The 20685-nt window shown below is 39.9% G+C and overlaps 1 protein-coding gene across 1 annotated transcript in view; it reads left to right on the top strand.

Annotated features, from left to right (window-relative positions):
* Window positions 1-20685, top strand: part of LOC135208426 (RNA-binding protein 42-like) — a gene marked incomplete in the record, with an annotated part of 88558 nt that overhangs the window by 49015 nt on the left and 18858 nt on the right. Inside the window, 1 exon segment of the mRNA XM_064240580.1 lies at window positions 13443-13637. Coding sequence (XP_064096650.1) covers window positions 13443-13637 — 195 coding nt within the window.

Below are 20685 nucleotides of genomic sequence, written 5' to 3' on the forward strand. Positions count from 1 at the left end.
ATAGCAGAATAACTTCTTCAATCCTCTGTAAAACACTAGGGATTAGAGCTGTCTTCACTGGTAGGTGTCATTGACGGGACTTTTTCTATGATCAAAATCGTGAGAGCTCACTTCTCTGATTTTACTGTGAAGACGTAGGTCCACATTCACCATACTCATTCACTTAGTAATATTGTTTCCCCTTGGTTGAGATTCAACTACTGATGAGAAACTTCTGTCTCTAGAAGGCATTTGACTCACATCTAATGTGCACATGCCTAGCAAGAATCATCATCTTGTCTCTCAACATTGTTGGCGAACAAGATAGACGAGTTGCATTGTTCGCTCTCAACATCACCCTTCAAAAGGCAGTTGTCATGTCGTGACTACGTCTCGGATACACAATCATTCGATGTCTGTAGACAAGTCCGAAACCTTCATGATCTTCTGCGCTGTGGACTTTGTATTGCCTCATCCAGATCAGCCATTACTTTGTCATAGAGTGTCAATACCTTTATCCATTGCTAACTTCTATGCAGAAGTATTTAATGACATCTTCCTCCAAGTCTTTTGAGATCATGAATAACTTCTCTGCAGTTGGATATATCCACTGTTCGGTCTCTCAGAGAGTGAGCAGCGCCAGTGGTTGGGTACATTTCATCCCTCCGAAGAATATGTTGGACCGGAAGATAGATGCAGTCTCATTGCAGCCACACTTATATCTCTCTTCCTTTGGGTCTGCCCACAGGTCCTTGGAACCTCTTTTCCTTGGACCGGTGGTGGATACTCAAAAGTTGTGTTTGTTTACCCAGCTCCTTCAAAAGGACAAGTTGCATCTTGCCTATGGTGTACGGTTCTAGAGGTAAGAAGGATCCGAGAGTGACTGGCCTCTCCAACTTCCCCTCTTTGTCTTTCTACTCCTCTTCCTTCAGGTTGAGGATAAGACTCGAACTTACACTTGCTGGTCGGGTGTTTGATTAGATAAGCTTGCACATCAAGTTTCCTTTTTATTTTTTCTTATCAGACTCATAGAAGCAATCCTTCTCCTACCTAGATCTAGCAAGGGGAGGAAGGAGACTGGCAATAATCCAAACCCTTCCCAGAACTTTGCATTAATGCTTCCGACTCTAAATATTCTTCCCAGCCCATTTTTGGATGAGTCATGATTTCTTACTCATTTAGAAAAGGCCCAATAGTCTTGACTGTTAATCTTGCACTTCCTATACTCCAATCAAGTTGTCAGAGGCAGAGTACTCCTCCTTGCTCTTACAACCAGGAGGAATAGCCCAGGTGTGCTGAACTCCAGTCAGTTCTAGAGGCTCACTCACATTCCTCCCACCAATCAGTGAGTCTTCCTAATGTAAGGGACCGAGGGTTTGTATATCGTGTAGGAACAAATCAAAATTTTAAAAAGTAAATTGTATTTATCTTAACTATACAAACCTGGGGTCCTTTACATTAATGCCCACCTCATGCCACCCCTCAATCTGAAACCTGGGCTGAAAGGCAAAGTGGAGTGTTTACATCCAGGCAGGTGGGCCTAACAGCCTACTGGACTGTAGTTACTGCTTAACCACCAGGTTCAAGAATTTAATGGCTGTATTCCAGCCTATGCTGAAAGTAATTCCTAATCTGCATTTTAACCTCAGGTTTGTATAGTTATGAAAAATATAATTTACTTATAAAAATTGTGATATTGGTTCAAAGCAGAAACAACTTTTTTTTTAATAAAATTTATTTTTTTTTCTACAAACCTGATCTTTATTTAAATTGGCCCTCCTCCCAACCCAGTATCTTTCTCAACACAGGGAGTGACTATTTTCTTCAAGAGGAATATTGGAGCATGGATGGCTTTGCCTCACCAAATAGTAGTTTCATTTTCTTGATTTTGGAATGTGCAGAGAGTTGCAGATCCTGTGAATGGGGTACCTGTTCTGTAATTAAAGGATTTGTACAAAAAAAAAAGGATCAGTTTTGTTTATGAACTGATGTATGTTTTATAAGTTTTAAGATACAGTACTGACCTGAGTGTGAGGTTTAATATGCAGTAAAACATAGCTAGAATCCTTTCTGTTAAATTTGTAGCCTCTGAAATAAGAGGTTTTAATTAACTAGATTAATTGTTGGAAGTTATCATACTTCATTGTGCACAAGTGTCATACTGTATCGTATTCTTTAATAATTAGTATAGAAATATAAACTGTTCCTGAAATGTAGAAGTTTCCTTCAGTGCAAGCCGGAATCAGATATTGTAACTTGGTAACAGGATAGTTGACTGGTGTTGAGGTTTAGGCGGGGAACCCACTTCCACATGCCATCACCAAGGACGTTTTCTTCAGCTGCCATTGAGTGAGGACATTTGGGTGTACTCCTAACTGGTAAACGGTTAAAAACATCAGAGACAGCGTACCTACTCCGTGACGCACCCAGCCTTTCCCCAACCCAGGAACAATAACCAAAGAGAGGGGTGGCTAGAGGTGAGCAGTAAAATGTGTTAAGACCTCAGGTTTGTTAGCTATGAAAAATACAAATTGATTAAAAATTTGTTATTTGTTTATATGGGGAACAAACCTTTGGTTTTAACAATAGGATAGACTTATACTTGGAAAGAGGTACAAGTATCCTAAACTGGCTGGGAGTCAAGCCACCTGACCAACATTCCTAGAAGAATGAGTTCTAAAGAAGGTTGTCTAATGCCCGTGAGATGATAGATAAACTGACATATAACAATCAGCTATCTGAGTTGAAATACTACAATGATATATGAGCAGATTCATTGCATTTAGGGAACTAAAGAAAATTCTGCTTGTTCATGTAACAAACCATATAAACCACAGGGGTTTGTTACCACTCCTCCCTCCCCCTTGCTAGAGAGAGAGGAATATTTTGCTGCTGAATTAGAGGGTTTGATATTTAGAAAACATAAAGCAAAAAAACTTTCAATATAGCTACCTTACTCATCTGTATCAGACCAGTCCAGCATATGACATGTCTATTCCTCAACCCGCCTGTAGGACGAGGAAAGGAACAAAGAGAAAGAAAGAGAACAGTCAACTCACTCATTCTCTCTTCCACACAATCATCATAGGTAAGATACAAAACTGCCCTGTGAGGGGGACTGGATGAATTACACAACCTGTTGGGCAGCCACCACAGGACCCAAGGAAAATAGTGTCCAAAGATCTGTGGGCAATGTCTTTCGAGTAAAAGAAAGTGAACGTGGATTAACGCAACCAGGAGCCATCGTTCAAAATTCTATGAACAGCAAAATTCTTCTTAAATGCCAGAAAAGAACTTATACCTTTGATGTCATGTGCTCTAACCTGCACAGACTCCAGTGACAGAACCATCAAGAGAGGAGTAAGCCTGCTTCATCACCTCATGTATCCAGAATGAAGCAGTGTTCTTGGAACTTCTTTTCTGGAACGACCCGTGCTAACAAAAAATCTACGACATATAGGTCTTAGATGTCGAGTCCTTTTAAGATAGCATCGTAGGGCTCTGACAGGACAAAGCAGATCTGTCATCATGCACCGAGGGATTCTGGGTCTTAGCCACAATTTTGGAACAAACTTGAAGGTCACAGACCCCAACCCCTGGGGCTCAAGTGAGACTTCTCAGAACAAGCGAAACATCCGATACCAGAGGCTTGAGATCCCTTGGAGAACAGGTCTGTTCAAAACCCCTGAACAACAAAGAAATCTCCCAAGATGAAGAGATGTCCATGCCTTTCAGACAGCACTAAACAAAGTGCTGCTCTGTAGCCCCTGATATCAGAAACAGAGAGACCTTTCTCATCCCTGAGGCAGATAAAAAATCTGCTATACGCTGAACAGAGGCTTTGAGTGGAGAGAAACTCTGTCAAAGACACCAATCGCAGTAGACTGCCCATCTCCCCTGGTAAACTGCTGAAGAGGGCTTTGTGAAGTGACTGGACATAAATCCTGCTGCCTCCTGAGAAAAACCTCTTGCACAGAGGAGATACATGATAGTCTCCATCCGTGAATAGATAGGGATTCTACCGACCGGTGAAACCTTTCGACATGAGGTTGGCAAAGAAGTTGCCGCCACTTGTGGCCACAGAGGAGCCACCAAGGTCATCCTGAGATTTTGGGAACTTGTTACCCTGTTCAGAACTTGATGTATCAGGCAAAATGGAGGGAAGGTGTAAACCTCGAGGTTATCCCAAGAGTGTTGGAAGGTGTCCTTTGCCAGAGCAAGAGGATCCGGGACCACCGAACAGTACACTTCCAGCCTCCTATTAAATCAAGTTGAGAAGAGGTCTAGCATAAGCCATCCCCCAAACCTGAAACAGCTGTGTCTGCCACAACCTAATGTAGAGACCACTCCATGCCCAGGATTTGGTTCTGACAACTCGGTCTGTTGGCTACCACATTCCTCTTGCCTGGAATGGTGACTGGACAGTTTGATACTGGACATATTGATACCGGACATTTTGTGACTAGGATTTTTTACTACCGGACATTTCGGTACCACTATGTTTAACCAAAGATAAGAGTTTCTTATAATTGGTTGTTTATATAATTGCCACACTTTTCTTGTAATTGGTTGTTTTAATTTTTTTTCAAACACCTGCTGTTTATAGTAAACATTGGTCGGAACCTAAATACTCTCAGTTTTTTTATAACTCTCAGTCTACTACCAAAGTGTCAACTACTAATGCTCAGCTATCAACGATAAATATAGATATTCTTAGTGTATCACCCATGGCTCGTCTAATTGCTTAAAAAAAAAAATGGAAAAAAATTAGTGGATGATCTAAACTATATACTATATGATAAACACAAAACTAATAAGGATGGTTCAAAGCAGCATTGGCAGTGCGAAAATAGGATGTGTAAAGCCCGCGTACACACCTATGTTGGTAATAGTGACGACAAAATCGTTAAGACTGTAGGTGAGCATAATCACAGTGCTACAGCAGCAAGAGTGGAATCAAAATTAGCCCATCATCAAATGAAAATAATGTCTGGTTCAACACAAGATGCTCCTCGTACTATATGTAAAGAAACCCAAAATCTGAATGTGTTTGCTATTTCAGAATTAGCTTCAGTATCTTCGTTGGGTCATAGTATCAGGTGTTGGTAGTTGATCACCCATTGGTGTAACTTGACTGTCAATGAATGGAGGTGACAAGACACCAAACCCCCCTGCTTGTTCACATGGGCGACCACTGTGGTGTTGTCGGACATCAGGATCATCGAATGACCTTCTACCTTCTCCTGAAACTCCCTCAGCCCCAGAAAAGCTGCCTTTCAACTCCAAAACGTTGATGTCTAGTGGCCTGTCTTCTGAACTCCAAACACCTGACACAAGGATGTCTCCCAGATGAGCTCCCCAACCCGAGATGGAGGCATCTGAAAACAAAAGGAAGTCTGGAGGGGGAGAATGCAGAGGGATTCCTACCGAGAGACTCTGGTGGTCAAACCACCAACGAAGGTTTTGTTTCACCTCCTCAGACAGAGGGACTCTCTGTAGAGGGGAATCTCCCACAGGGAACCAGAAGTCTTTCAGTCTCCATTGCAGAGACCGAAGATGAAGATGACCATGAGGGACCAGCTTCACTAGACAGGACAAAATCCCCAGAAGGACCTGCCACTGGTGAGCTGGTTGTTCGGGCAGTGACAGGAACTTGTGAGCCACTAACCGCAACTTCTCTAACCTCTGGTCCGGTGGAAAAACCCTCGACATTGCTGTATCTATATGCATACCTAGGTAAAGAACTTTCTGGCTGGGAATTAGATTTGACTTCTCTAGGTTTATTATTATGCCCAGCTCCTGACAAAACTGAAGAAAGCAATCTCTGTCCTGAAGCAGTTTCTCCCTGGAGTTTGCTAACACTAGCCAGTTGTGAGGTACTTTAACAGGCGAATCCCCTGAGCACGATCTCATGTCGAGACAAGGGCAAAGACCCTTGTGAACACCTGAGAAGAGGTCACCCGAAGCACAGGACCTTCAACTGATATATCTGCTCTCCCAGAGTGAAGCGAAGAAACTCGCTGGATGAAGAGTGGATAGGGATCTGAAAGTAAGCATCCTTTAAGTCTATTGACAGCAAGAAATTAATGTCCCTTATCGCTGCCAACACTATCTGAAAATCCGACTGCAAAACACCGGAGAGGGATGCTTTACTTCTTCTGTTGCACCCTTGCTCAGCATTTTCAACACTTCCTCCCAAAGAGCTATGAACTTCGGGGAGTCGTGGGCATATATCCAATTGAGAAGGGGTCTGTCCGAGATGAGGGGGAGAGACGTTGAATGGTGGTAGATAGCCCACCCGCAGAACTTTTACTGCCATTTTCTCCGGTCATATCTTTGCCACTTGGCCCGCTGGCCCACCAGGCAACCCCCTACCCATGCCAATGGGGAGGGAGAGGCAACCACTCTATCGACGACCCCCTCTGCCCCTTCCCCTGGCGCCCCTACCCAGCTTGTAGGGGTGGGATTGAAAGGGACGTTGTTGCTTCTTTGACTTGGTCTGTGAGGGAGATTGAGAGACCCTCACAGAAGCAGAACTTAGAAGATTTTACAGGCAAAGATCTTCTCACCTGTCGTTGAAGAGGAGGAGGGTTTCGTGAACATGCTTCTGACTTAGATACTGCCTGATGTACTAACCTTTCTTTAGTATCTGCCTGTCGCCGGTCAATCGTATCTTCTAATTCAGTCCTCGGAAACAGAAACTGCGAATCAAGGAGATTCCCACTCCTGAGAGCCGACAAAGACTCAGAGTCCACTGAACTTGCCACCTTGGACAGTGCTGCGTCTTTCCTGGCCAGGAGGTGATTGGCCCACAAGGTGGCACTAAGGTGTGCCAGGTATGAAATAGCCTTAGCACCAGACTGCAATAGTCTATTGAGTGAGGAAGAACTCATATACCTCCCTCAGTTCTATCTGAAGCAATCCTGGCTAGCGGGGTGGACCACAAGTCCAGCCAGGAGACCGTCTGGAAGATGGAAGCCGCAGTAGTCTCCATAACTAAGGACTCTTGAGACAAAAAGGAAGGACCTTCAGGCCTTACCAGTTTGAAACAAATTCAAAATCTTTTCCTTTGTATCTTGTGAAACTAGTGCTTTTATAACTAGATTGCGTATTGGAATGGGTTTCATATTAAATGTATTACCTACCTTTCTGTAAAATTTATGTGAACATTGAGTTAAGCTTTTCTTCTAAGTTCTGGGTTTGTGTCTTAGAAAACTCGTGGTGAATATTCAAGCCTTCCACAAAAGAAATGGAGTCTGTAACTTCTCAAAATAGATTGGATATAAGACTTTCATGTTGTGTAATCTTCCATTCTGCTACAAACTGTTTTTGTTTGGTATGCCCTATGATAGCAGATGAGCTCTTTTGAGATCTATTAATGGTTTGTTCTAATGTCCTATCTGCAGAAACGGCTGTGAATTTATGTTGATACCGTTTTACAACATACTTCCCGTTCATGAACATTTCATGTAATTCTGGAGCTGTCTCGGGTAGTCTCCTCATGTCTTCTATACAGGCAGTCCCCGGGTTACGATGGGGGTTCCGTTCTTGAGATGCGTCGTAACCCGAAAATCGTCATAAGCCGGAACGACACTTGGAAATATGCCTTAAACTAAGAAAAAGTCAGAGAACTTACCTGTGTAACATGCAAGTATTGCATGATGTGAAGTGTGGTTATATTTCAATGCCAAAGGATGGTTCTTGAATCTATATAAACCTTTATTAATGAACTTGTGACACTATAAATGCACATTCTTGAAGTACCAAGTCCTTATACACACTAATACACTATGCAAATTCTTGAAGTATGTACGTATACTATAATCCTTAGGTTAATTTATACACTATACACTATGCACAATCTTGAAGTATGTACGTATTACTCTAAATCCTTATGGTAGTAGGTATGTAGTATGTACATCCTGGAGTACACTAAAATCCCAGTCTGGTAGTTCTGGAAGGTAAAAGTATAACAATTAGTACAAAATACGTAGTAGTACACTACACAAAGTCCTGAATGCTATGTAAATTGCATTGGCCCCAAACAGCAAAGTCAGTCGCTCCTTTCCAGCTTTATGGCCAGGTGCTGACTTCTCCTCCTTGGAAAGGTACGTTCGATTTGGCATTCTTTTCCAAAATAAACCAGTCTCATCCACATTAAAGACTTGGTCAGCCGTGTAACCACCATCCTTAATTATCTTGGCCAAACCACCTGGAAAACTTTCTGCTGCTTCGCTATCAGCACTAGCAGCTTCACCTTGCAGCTTCACATTATGCAAATTTGCACGAGCCTTAAAACGGTTAAACCAACCTCTACTCGCGGAAAATTCACCACCAGCACTGCCTTCTCCAAACTTTTTCACTACTGCCTCATGCAGCGCTCTAGCCTTCTCCTGGATCACACTTAAGCTCACCGGAACACGTCGCTGGTTCTGGTCCTCCAGCCAGATCATCAGGAGCTTCTCCATTTCAACAATGCTCTGGCTACGTTCCTTCTCATTTATCACCGTTGACTTCATCGGTGCAGCATCCTTAACGTGCTTCAGAATGCGTTCCTTGGCCTTCACAATGGTTACCACCGTCGTCCTGCTCAAGCCTAAAGCACGACCTATTTCGGTGTTAGTTTCTCCCTTCTCCGAACGCTTCACCACGTCATATTTTACCTCCATGGTGATGACCTTCCTCTTCTTGGATGAACTATCATTGGAGGAAGTACTTTGGCGTTTAGGAGCCATTGTAAATTCGCGAAAAAGGCAAGGAAAATCAGCAACATCTTAGCACACAACTGAGTGAAATGCAGGCAGGCACGCGATTGAATTGGCGTTGTTTGGTATTGTTACGCTTAGCGTCCTCGACCATTCGAGGTCGTTGTTCGGTCAATTTACCATACAGTTTAATAGCGTAAATTAATTTATGCGCCTCCGCTCAGAAACTAGTTCTGCGTATGAGGTATCGTTAAAAAGCATAACAAAACGTCGTAACCTTGGAATTTGCGTTGTAATCAAACCAGAAACTTAGTTTTTTTAATTATGTACTGGAAACAAGCAATGATTTTTTCATTATTTGCGCTTTTGGACTGTTTTAAACTGCGCATCCCAAGCTAGTGTATTCAATCGCTCGGAAACTAGTTCCGCATATGCGGCGTCACTAAAAAAATTTAAAAAATACGACAAAAAAAGTGTCGAAAATCATCATAACCTCAAAATTTTTGTTGTAATGTAACCAAAAACATATTTTTATTATATACTGTGCTAAACTATAAAGGATTTTTATCATAGCATGCGGTTTTTAAAAGCGCCGTTAACTCGGAGCGTCGGAAGCGTCAGCGTCGTAACCTCGGAACAAGCGTCGTAACCCAGGACAGATTTTTCCATTGAAAATTTTAAGAAAAATTGCTGTAACCTCGGAACGTCATAAGCCGGAACCGTCGTAACCCGGGGACCGCCTTTATATAAAGACCACCGTTGGTAGTTGACACGGTCAAACATGGCAAATACTGGCTGAAGTTTCTGTGCTGTAGCCAAGCCAGATGTAGTTCCCAGGGACCTTGTTTATCAGAACGGATCAAATTTCTTAAAAGCTGGAGCTGTCTTAGAAAATTATCCCAGTACAGAAATTGCTCTGATGTTTGCCTTCCGCGGTCTACAAATGTCTTGAAATCTGTTAGGAGCTTCTTCACATTGACATCCAGATCCACATGATCTATTCTTTTTTCCCTTGCTGAGGTAATACTTAGCTGGATTTGAAGTAATTTTTCAAATTCTGATGCATAAGACTCCATGGAGTGCTCTTTCAGAAACGACTTCACTTGCAATCTGAAGAAGGTTTCTCCTAACATAAGCATTCTTTTTACTCCTCTCACATAGTTCTTCCCTAGTAAAGCAAACTCTACCATATTTACTTCTAACACTAAGCATTCAATAAACACATTGGAAACCCCACTTCCACACACATATTTACCTAAACAACCAAGCAAAATTTTTGATGCTCCCAAAACAAGGTCAATATTCTTAAACTTATCTGGATTGCTTAGCTGGACTTCACGTGCAATAGTATATACCACTTCATCACAGGCTACTGGTAAATAGTTTTGATCCAACTGGTCAAGGATACTATTGAAATTCAATAGTGCTGTGTAAAGAGTTGCATGTTGAGTTACTGGGTATGGGATTACAGTGGTCCCCCTGTATTCGCAGGGGATGCGTACCAGACCCCCCGTGAATAGTTAGAGCCCGCAAATAGTTGGAAACCCTATAAAAATGCTTAAAACCTCCTATTTTGTTAGTTAAAACTCAAGAAAAATCCACTACAAATGTTTATACCTGGTTTTTCTTAATAGTTTTATCACAAAAAGTGCATTTTATGATGACATTCGAATAGGCAAATTTTCCGCAATTAATGCGGGGAAACTTTCCAGAGAGAAATCCGTGAACGTGTGAGTTCGCGAATCCGGAGAACGCAAATACTGGTAAGAATCCAACATGTTTCTGCTGTAGCTCTTCTTTGGAGCACAGTGCATTGAATGCACTCCATGATGGTACAGGCTGTTCAAGATTTTCTTCTGGATTGGAAATCTCAGAACTATATATAGAATGGTATGAGCATTTCTTGAAAACGTGTCTGAATATTCATACTTGTCTTCATTCATCATAAATAAATCTGAGATAACTTCATAATTGCTTGGGAGATCTGGACGTTTTGCTGGTTTTAAATAAAACTGTAACTTATGGCATGGAAGAAGCTTTTAAATTGCTTTCATCCTTTGTAAGACCCCAGTCTCTGATAAGCATGGTTTTACTGGTGTTTCTATTGGTTTTTCTTGGAAGAGTACACATACAGTGTCATGAGAACTTCCAACACCAGATAAAGTAGCTTCCTCGTGATCAAAGTTGTCGAGGGTTCCAATTGTGAAGATGTCACTCTTAAAGTGACTTGGCATTGGAACTTGAAAAGGAGGCTGCTTAACAGCATACTGTGCAAGGTTATGGTGGTGATGAATGACTTCATGGTAACTTAACTAACACTTAAACCTGCATGATTTAAGCTTGATATCAAGGTTTTGCTTCTACATTTCTGATGTACTGATTCCCCTACCATCATATGTAAAGGTGCTTTTCTAGCCCCATGATGAATATTGTAGTACATTATTTGTAATAAAGTTTGTTTTTTAAGATTCCACGTGTGAGTACTTCCCTATTTCCAATTCTTCATCATCTTCATTTTCAAGGATCTCACATTCCTCAATTGTGTTTTCATCTACATTAAATAATGTACTGAAAAACTTTATAAATTCCTCAGGTATTTTTAACTCAGGCCAGGAGCTTCTAAGGTCCTGTGCATCACCAAATTTATCATTTAGGCCAAAGTCTAGCTTCTGCAATGATTCTCTTAGTAGAAGAACACATTCTGTAACAGGATTGCAGCTTCTTATGACATCTGTTACTTCTTCTGTTTGAAGGCTTGAAGAAAAAAACATGAGTGGTTTGTTAGCCTCTGTAGGTTTTGAAAACTTGATACCGTTTCCAAAGTAATTACACAACAGTAGTTTTAGCTCGTTGTAATTGACTTTAATATTTTCATTTTGTATATTAAACTGGTCTCTAATGTAACTGAGGGTGTATCCATAACCTTTATCTAGACCAGATTTTGTATCAGGAGCTATGAAAGAAAATGCTGCTACTTTTTCTAATACTTGAGGTGTGCTTTTGTCATCTGATTGAAGTTTCCGGTTGTATTTTAGTAAATACCCAGAGATACAATTGACATGACACAGTAAATCGACACCAAAAACACTTGATACATCTTGCAAGTGACAAGTGCAAGTAAAAACATCATCTTGGAAGTACAAAGTCGCTTTCAAAAGCTCTTCAGCTCCTGGGCTCTCACTTATTCTATACTTTTGGTAAATTTTCTTATGAGATTTCTGGTTACAGATAATGCATTAATGGTCTACATAAGAAGTAATACTTGTTTGAGGACTGTGGTGGCATGCTCATTTTCTTGCAGATTTCCTAAGATATTGCTCTTCTGTCAATTGAGATTTGTTGCTTGATCTTCATATTTTATTTTTTCCTTATCATTTTGAATGTTTAAAAGGGACTTCTTATGACCGTACAGTGGTCCACCCGTATTCATGGGGGATGCGTACCACACCCCCCCATGAATGTTTAAAATCTGTGAATGTTTGGAACCCCCTTCTAAAAATGGTTATAAACCTATCTTGAATGTGGAAACACCAAAGTATCCAAAAAATACCATCCTACATTAAATATACATTAAAATATCATCATATTATATTAATCTTTGAAATATTAACAATACTCTTTTAAACTAAATCTTACATTTTATGGTTATAAATACATACATACATACTGCATGACTTAGTTACGTTTGTGAAAATAATCCAGTTCCCTCATAAGTATTCAGTTATGCACGTTGAGAGAGAGAGAGAGAGAGAGAGAGAGAGAGAGAGACAAAATACATATGAACATTAAACAAATTTTTTTACACCAGTACAACACATGTAAATAGGGTACTCACCAGTGACGAATGTTGATTTGACGAATAATTAGCCATGCAGTCCGATGAATGATGATGAAGATGACTGCACAGCTAAACAGAGGAGTTACATATCCACTGAGGGCACCTCTTCACCTTCAGGAGGTGCTTCAGGGAGCACTGACTCAGGTGATTTGGGAGGCACTTCTTCAGGCGATTCAAGGGGCACTACTTCAGGCAATTCAAGAGCCTTTTTCCTAGACATGCAAACCAGGTCCTTTATCATAATCCCATCTTAATTACCCCCACTTAGTCCCCGATGCAAAGAAAAAAGTGCAGTCCCTGATGCCAAAGAATATAATTCAGGTGAGTGAGAGATCCTCCCACTCACTTCCCTGCCTTCAATTAACTACCTTATTACCAAGTTTCAACTACCAGTTGCACCTATTGAAGGGTACTCCAGCACACTACTGTGGTTTATATATTTAGAAACCAAATTACTATAGCTTGATTTTATATACTAGAAACCGGATTCCTATTGTTTGATTTTATTTGTTTTTAGTTTTTATTATTATTTTTTATTATTGATATGAACGTTCTCATACTGTCAGAAATTACAGTTTTATAAGAATTGATTGAGATGCAAGTCCCACTCCTAAGGATGCCAGGTACATACTATCCCAAAGTTCAACTAAGGCACCTTTATTCTACTGGTGCAATGGAATGTCTAATTGTCAAATTTAGTACTCATAGATAATTGTTCTAGCACACATACAAAATATTGGTACACTACATTTTGATTTTGATAATTTCTAATAACAGGTAGTTTATTGGTTTGTTTTAGAAACTGAAATATCTGTATTTTGAAACTTGTTAGTTTTTTAAAGTTTTGCAAGAGTTTATTTCTGTTATTCTGCAAAAAATATTGTATCCTTGTTGAATTAACATTTATTGGTAATCTTCAGATGACTTCAGAATATTTTGTGGAGACCTTGGCAATGATGTCACTGATGAGTTGCTTACTCGATACTTCAGTCATTTTTCATCTTTCGTAAAAGCAAAAGTAGTTCGTGATAAGAGGACAAACAAAAGTAAAGGATACGGTTTCATCAGCTTCTCTGATCCACAAGACTATATACGTGCAATGAAGGAAATGAATGGTAAGTTGTTCTTAATGATCTTGTTTAGAGAATTTCTGATATATGTTGTCATAAATAGGTCCTTCACTGTAGTAATGCTGACAAAGCTATTAGAATTGGAATTAATATTTCTAGAAAATGTAGTAAGAGGAAGGGGACAAAATTTTCTCAAAGTTTAACTTTACCTAAGGTGAAATATAAAAAAAGAATTGCATTACAGGCAGTCCCCAGTTATCAGGGGGTTGCTGATAAGCAAAAACTGCCATTTACCGAAACTCTGATTTATGGCACTTATGGTGCCAATAAATGGTTAAAGAGTGCCTTTGTTAGGTATGTTATGGCGCCAACTGGAACTTTGCGTGTTATGGCACCATAAGTTGCCAGTTTTAGGGCACTACACAACCGCCATAGAACTGGATATCCATTAACTGAGTCCTCCTATGCAGTCAACAACCCCCCCCCCCCCCCCCCCCCCCGTATTAGCGGACTCGCATAACCGGGGGGTCTGGTACCCATCCCCTGAAAATATGGGGGGACCACTGTAACCAGGGACTGCCTGTAGATGGAATTTCTGGTGTTTGCAACTTCCTAGCATATTCCATAAATGAAAGAAGAAAATGTAAAGCTCTTCCCTAAAATCTTTATTGTTTGCGATCACTGTCTATTAACAGGTCATTTTATATAAGTAACTTGCCAATTAATTGCATAACTAAAAGTTTCTACAACCAACAGCCACAATTTTGAAAATTTGTGGGTTGCCCTATTTCTAGTGGCTAGGTGACTAGCCCCATCCACTTTTGGGACAAGAGCGGAACAACTAGCAAACATAGCTTCAATTTGTTTCTGATGGCTGTACCACAGTTGTTAGCTCCAGCTTAATTTTTGAATTTGTTATTTATGGTTGTTATTTTGTGTTTGGTGACATATTCTGGATGTGTATTGCCTAACAGCACAATTAGATAGAGTTAGGCTCTATTATTACCAATTTTTGACTGGTTTTTTCAATTTGATTTTTACTTTACTGGTTACGATGATTTTCTGATTCAAGTATGTATTTCTAGTACGATAGTGCCTCAGGTTACGAAATTAACCATTCCAAAGCAGCCTTCATAACCTGATTTTTTTGTATCTAGAACCATGTTTTACATGTAAATTGCCTAATTCATTCCAAGCCCTGCAAAAACACCACAGTAAATTTTATTATAAAGTTAAATTGACCAATAAACAATGAAATACAACAATTTGGATTATTCAATACCTAACCTAACCATGACTGTACCTGTAAATAAAGTGTATTAGTGTACAGGGTACAAGAAATATTGTACTTACATGTACGTACGTATCTAGTAAAATGTGGAACCTTACCTTTCGAGTGAGGTGATGTCCGAAAGTGGCAACAGAGGAGAACAAATGGCTGAAAACATGGATTTTTTGTATCTAGAACCACGTTTTACATGTAAATTGCCTAATTCATTCCAAGCCCTACAAAAACACCACAATAAATTTTATTATAAAGTTAAATTGACCAATAAACAATGAAATACAACAATTTTGATCATTCAATACCTAACCTAACCATGACTGTACCTGTAAATAATGTGTATTAGTGTACAGGGTACAAGAAATACTGTACGTACATGTACGTACGTATCTAGTAAAATGTGGAACCTTACCTTTCGAGGGAGGTGATGTCTGAAAGTGACGACAGAGGAGGAGGACAAATGGCATAAAACATCAACACTAAACTTTACGAAACACATTAACAAATGGCAGAAAACATTGACGCTTCTTGATTATCTCCATCTTCATCTCCATAGAAAGCATCCTCTTCTTTCCGTGAACTTCAGTAACATTCTTGGGACCCATGGCTAATAACATAAGTAATTAAGTTCACACACAACACGATAAAGTAACTTACAGTACAACGAAAGCAAAATCACTAACACTAATTTACGTTAACAAACGAAATCTATGTGAACGAACGAATTCCTGGTGTTTATGATAACGCTGCCGCAGAAAATGGTCAAGGAACGCCTTTACATAAGAGGCATGATGGGACAGATGATGACCAATAGGAGAGCAGGATCTTATGGTGGTGACTAGCATCAGGAACCAATGGGAGAGTGGGAGGATGGTGGTGAGTCTACTCAGTTGGCGGCGCACAAGTTTTAAAATTGTTCTTGGCAGCCCAGGCGAATCTCGGACTTTACCCTTTCGCAACCTGAATTATTTTCGTACACATTAATAAATGGAAGACCTTAAAATCACAGTTACCTAAACTGGCAGAGAATAAAGAAATAAAGGCTAGACGAAGTAGCAAAGCTTTAGTTACCCAGGAATCCCTTCAGAATGATAATGTTGATGACATCAATGCTGAAGAACCTGTTTTTGCTATTGACCCTGTTCTCAGTTCTCAATCTTTACCTACACCTTTACCCATCTCCCTTAATTCCGAACCCAACACCATTGCCAGTCTCAAGAGGAGGATTGATAAGAGATTCGAATCTATTGTTGACTTTCTCACTCAGTTAGCTTCATCTGTGAAGGTCCTTATGGACGATAGGAGTGGTTCGAGCAATTCAGTAGCTCTTAGTGTTGGTGCTGTGTTAGTAGAGCACCTGGTAGCGCATAGTGCAAGTGTAGTGTGTGAGGTTGTGGCTTCCCGGCTCACTGATTCTCCTAGGCCAAGGTCAATGACACACTCCCCTGCTCCTGGGAGAAGTCAAACTGGTAGCCTAAGGGAGGTTGATGGGGTCTGCCCAGAGGTTGTCGCCCCCTTTGCTGAACCTGTTGCTATTTCCCAGGTTGCAGCTAAACACCGCAGGAAAGGCTTATCTTTAGACGTACACCGACTTTCTTTGAGCTCAGATGAGTTTTCGCCCAGATGTCGGTGGCATTTTTCGGACGCTCAATGTGTCCCGTTCACCTGTGCCTCATAAGAGAACCAGGGATCCTCCTTCTAGCCTTCATCCTTCCTGCAGTCACTGGGACAGCCCAGAGAATTTTTCTTCTGGTTTCCCAGTCTCAGAATGTCAGGATGTGACTTCCAAGCATCCATCGTCTCGTTAGCACTCTTCATCTTAAATAAGTTCGTTGTCAGATCACCCTTCTGTGTTGGGTGTACCTTAAAGAATGTGCAGGCAGTGTCTCAGCGCCTGTTTGTTCTCCAGTTTCAGAATGGCTGTCATCAATAGAGTGCCCTAAAGCGCTTGAGCACCCATCTGCGTTAGGGCACACGGTTCGTGTGACTTTTTGGTAAGAGCAAAGTGCCCGTGTGGATTCTGAGAAAGGTGATTCTAATATTCCTCATGCATGGAAAATTCTTCGGTTGGTCATCCACCTTCACCGACAGTTCATCACTCATCTTCTCTTCTGACAGCTCCTCCTGTAGGCACACAGGAACCTCCTTCAGTGGATCCCGTTCAGAACAGGTTACACAGCATTTTAAACTTGTTCAAGAAGACTTCTGCTCCTCAACTGCCAGTATCAGCCTTGTCTCCTGTTTCCTTGGAGGAGGGTGATAAGACTCTTTTAGTCGGTTTTTCTTGGAGTTTTAACTAACAAAATTTTAAGTGTTTTTATAGGGGTTAAATTATTCAAAGGGGGTGGACATCTGGTGTGCCTCCCCTATGAATACTGGGGGGGAACACTGTGTAAACAAGTAAAAACTGCACTGACAATTAGAGTTTTCTTCACATTGTTTAATCAAGGCTACTGAAAATAGACCTATCTTTCAGTGGTCTTGGTATAAAGCTGTATGAGCCGCAGCCTATGGAACTTTATCCACGGCCTGATAGTGGCCTGGCCTATATCATTGACAGACGCACGATTATGCTTAACTCTAACTTGAAATAAAATTAAAACTACCGAGCTAGAGGGTTGCAATTTGCTATGTTTGCAGCCCTCTAGCCTCACTAGTTTTTAATATCTGAGGGCAGACAGAAAAGTTTGGGCAGAAAAAATTGTGCATGGATTGACAAAGCCGGCACAATAGTTTTCATTTCAGAATCTACTGAAATAATATACATGGCCATTTATCAAAAGCTTATGATAGCTCACACTTTTGAAGTGAGAATTCATGTGTTGCAATATTGCCAAACATTGTCACAATATTCTCCCTTGAAAATGGAGTTTCTCAAGGAAGCGTCTTTAATGGTACACTTTAAATGGACAATTAATTTTGTTAGTAACAATCTTCTTCTTTTGGTTAAAAGTAACATTTATATCCCAGCTTTTTCCCTTTCTGGAAGGAAAGGTAGGAGTGAAGGCAAAAGAATAGGTTAGAAAGTTACCTTGTAAATATCCCATTACAGTATATCGCATGCCTTATGTAGGGGTTGCTTGGTGTGAATTTGGTAATATTACTGAGCTAAGGAACGTAGTCCTGGATATTTGGAGATTCTAGGGTAAACACCCTAGTTTTATCAAGACTACCACCATTCCCTCTCTCAGGCACTGATACTGTCTTATTTTCCCTTTCAGATTCTCCATGATCTCTAGCCTTGCCACCAGGTTTAAGAAGATGATGGAGAAAGGTACTAGAATTCACAATGCCCAGTCTCTGAAGTATTTGACATTCACTTCTCTTGAGTGAGAGGTCAACTGGGACTGGAGTCAGGTCTGCAAACCCTAACCATTAAGGAGTATGCAGTACATACTGTCTTCAGATGGAATGGCACAAGCTATGTGGTAGTCCATCATAGGAATGGTTTCATGCCCCTAGACAGTTCCCCTCCAAAAAAGCATTTACAAGTGCCTGTCCATCTGAAATTTTTTTTCCTCTTGTTTGCCGTGGGGTCGTCAATTTTGACGACAATTTATTTATTTATTTTATTTTTTTTTTTAACTCAGACTGCTCTACAAATGGTTACTAGGTTCTGACCTGAATGTTATCTTAAATTTTTGCTTGTTATGCACTCCTAGGGTTACCTGGTTGATGGGTTTCTCTTGGAGCTCTCCAAGATGCTTCTGCTCTAGGAAGGAATCCTCCTAATTCCTTTAATCAGGTAAGGCAAAAGGAAAGAGGTTGGATCTCATGCCTAGTTAGGAGACAAGTACAGGCGGCCCGCGGTTAACGTCGCCATCGGTTAGCAGCGTTTCGGTTTTACAGCACTTGTTAAATATATTCATAACAGGGTTTTACACTCTGTAGGGTTTATAGCACCATTGTCTGGTTATTTGTTTCTTAGGCTAGGTGCCAGGACCGCCTCATAAAATACAAACATAACGAATATGCATCTTTTCCTCTGCTCTTTTAAAAGGTTTTCCTTTACTTCACAGTATCCAATAATACTGTATGTAGTCTTGTATTGCTATTTTTGTTATAAAATACAAACACACCAATCATGTTTTAGTTTGGAAAAATCAAATGAAGGCAGAGGTAAGATTATTTCGCTGTATTTAACTCAATTCGGGTCTCCACCCAGGGCAAGGGCATCTTTCAGTAGCTTTGCAAGCCACAGGTGTACTTCCCTCGCTGCAAAGTTCCCACTTATGTGGGGGTGACTATCACTGGTTTTTCCTTGGACCACTTCGCAGTCTATATCACTGGTATAAATCCGTGGTAGGCTAAGCCTCGTCCGGTTCCGATAACCAACAAATGCATGAATAGATTCACAATATGATATTAACTGACAATAAAGGTAATAAAACCATTCTCACCTTATATATTATTGGCATATCTTCATAATATATAGCCTATTCATGGAATAATCCCACACTATTGACATCAAATTGTAGTTGAGCGGCCAGCAGAAATGTAAACATTGAGTTACACTTAACAGCACCTTTGTCATTCTTAACATTTTAGAAATGTTAATAGTAGTAGTGTAATTAATGTAGTAATAATATTTAGGAAAACATTAATTTTCAATTCGAACTTCATTATTGTTTTGGTATTATGTAATCAACTTCTCTGAACACTGCAGTCATACAAACGATAATTGTCATAGATTATCGTATTGTTGTTGGCGATCGGCAACGAAACGTAAAAGTAATAAAACCATTTTTACCTTATGTATTATTGTCATAATTATATTCATAATAAAACGCATATCTTATATATTATTGGCATATCTTCATAATAAAAAGCTTCTTCAGGGAATAATTCCTTGGGGAATGCATTTTTCAAAAGACAAAATACACTTTACATGTTTACAGCATGCAATGATTACTTTATTTTGATGTGATTACAATTATATTACAGTATGGTACTCTAAGCAGTACAGTAACTATTTTTTTTTTATCATAAATGTATATTCATTCACAAAAAAAATATGTATGACCACCTTGACGTCACCAAACCTAGTCTCGTTCGTACATACTATCTACACAATATGATAGTGGTTACACCGTTCTACAAACTACCGATGTATTTTTACGTAAGTATCCTCTAAATAATGTCATAAATCACTTTACTTACTTTTTTCTGTGGAGCCCAAATACTATGTATATCCCGGAAAATTAACAAAATCGCAAATTTTATCATAGATCAAGATTCACTAATTACTGTGTTTTCTTCTTCTTAGAGCAAGATTCACTTACTGTGTTTTCTTCTTTTCATAAGTAAATGCATTTTTAGGATACACTCATTTACAAATTTTCAAATACTGTGAATGTAAATAGCAAATTCTCTCTCTCTCTCTCTCTCTTCTCTCTCTCTCTCTCTCTCTCCTCCTCTCTCTCTCTCTCTCTCTCTCTCCTCTCCTGCCTCTCGCTTCTCTTATCACTTGCAGAAAAAACTATAATACTGATCTATTATTATCATAATAAAAGAACAAAATGGTCTTTTATTCTTTCTGTGATTTACGAAACTGCTTCAATACAACTTTTATAGTTGACTCAATGATTATCACATTATAACAGTATACAAGAGAATATCTTATCACTATCCATGTTTCATTTCTTATCACCATAAAAATATTTAAAATACAAATTTCATTGTTATTCTCGAGCTAAGCTAGTAACAGTACGCTCGTCCTAAGCTGCTCTCTCAAGCTGCTCTCTCAAGCTATTCAACAGTTACTCTCATCCCAAGCTGCTCTCTCTCTCTCTCTCTCTCTCTCTCTCT

This window comes from Macrobrachium nipponense, chromosome 35 (assembly GCF_015104395.2).
Source record: "Macrobrachium nipponense isolate FS-2020 chromosome 35, ASM1510439v2, whole genome shotgun sequence".
In the NCBI taxonomy this organism is placed as follows: domain Eukaryota; kingdom Metazoa; phylum Arthropoda; class Malacostraca; order Decapoda; family Palaemonidae; genus Macrobrachium; species Macrobrachium nipponense.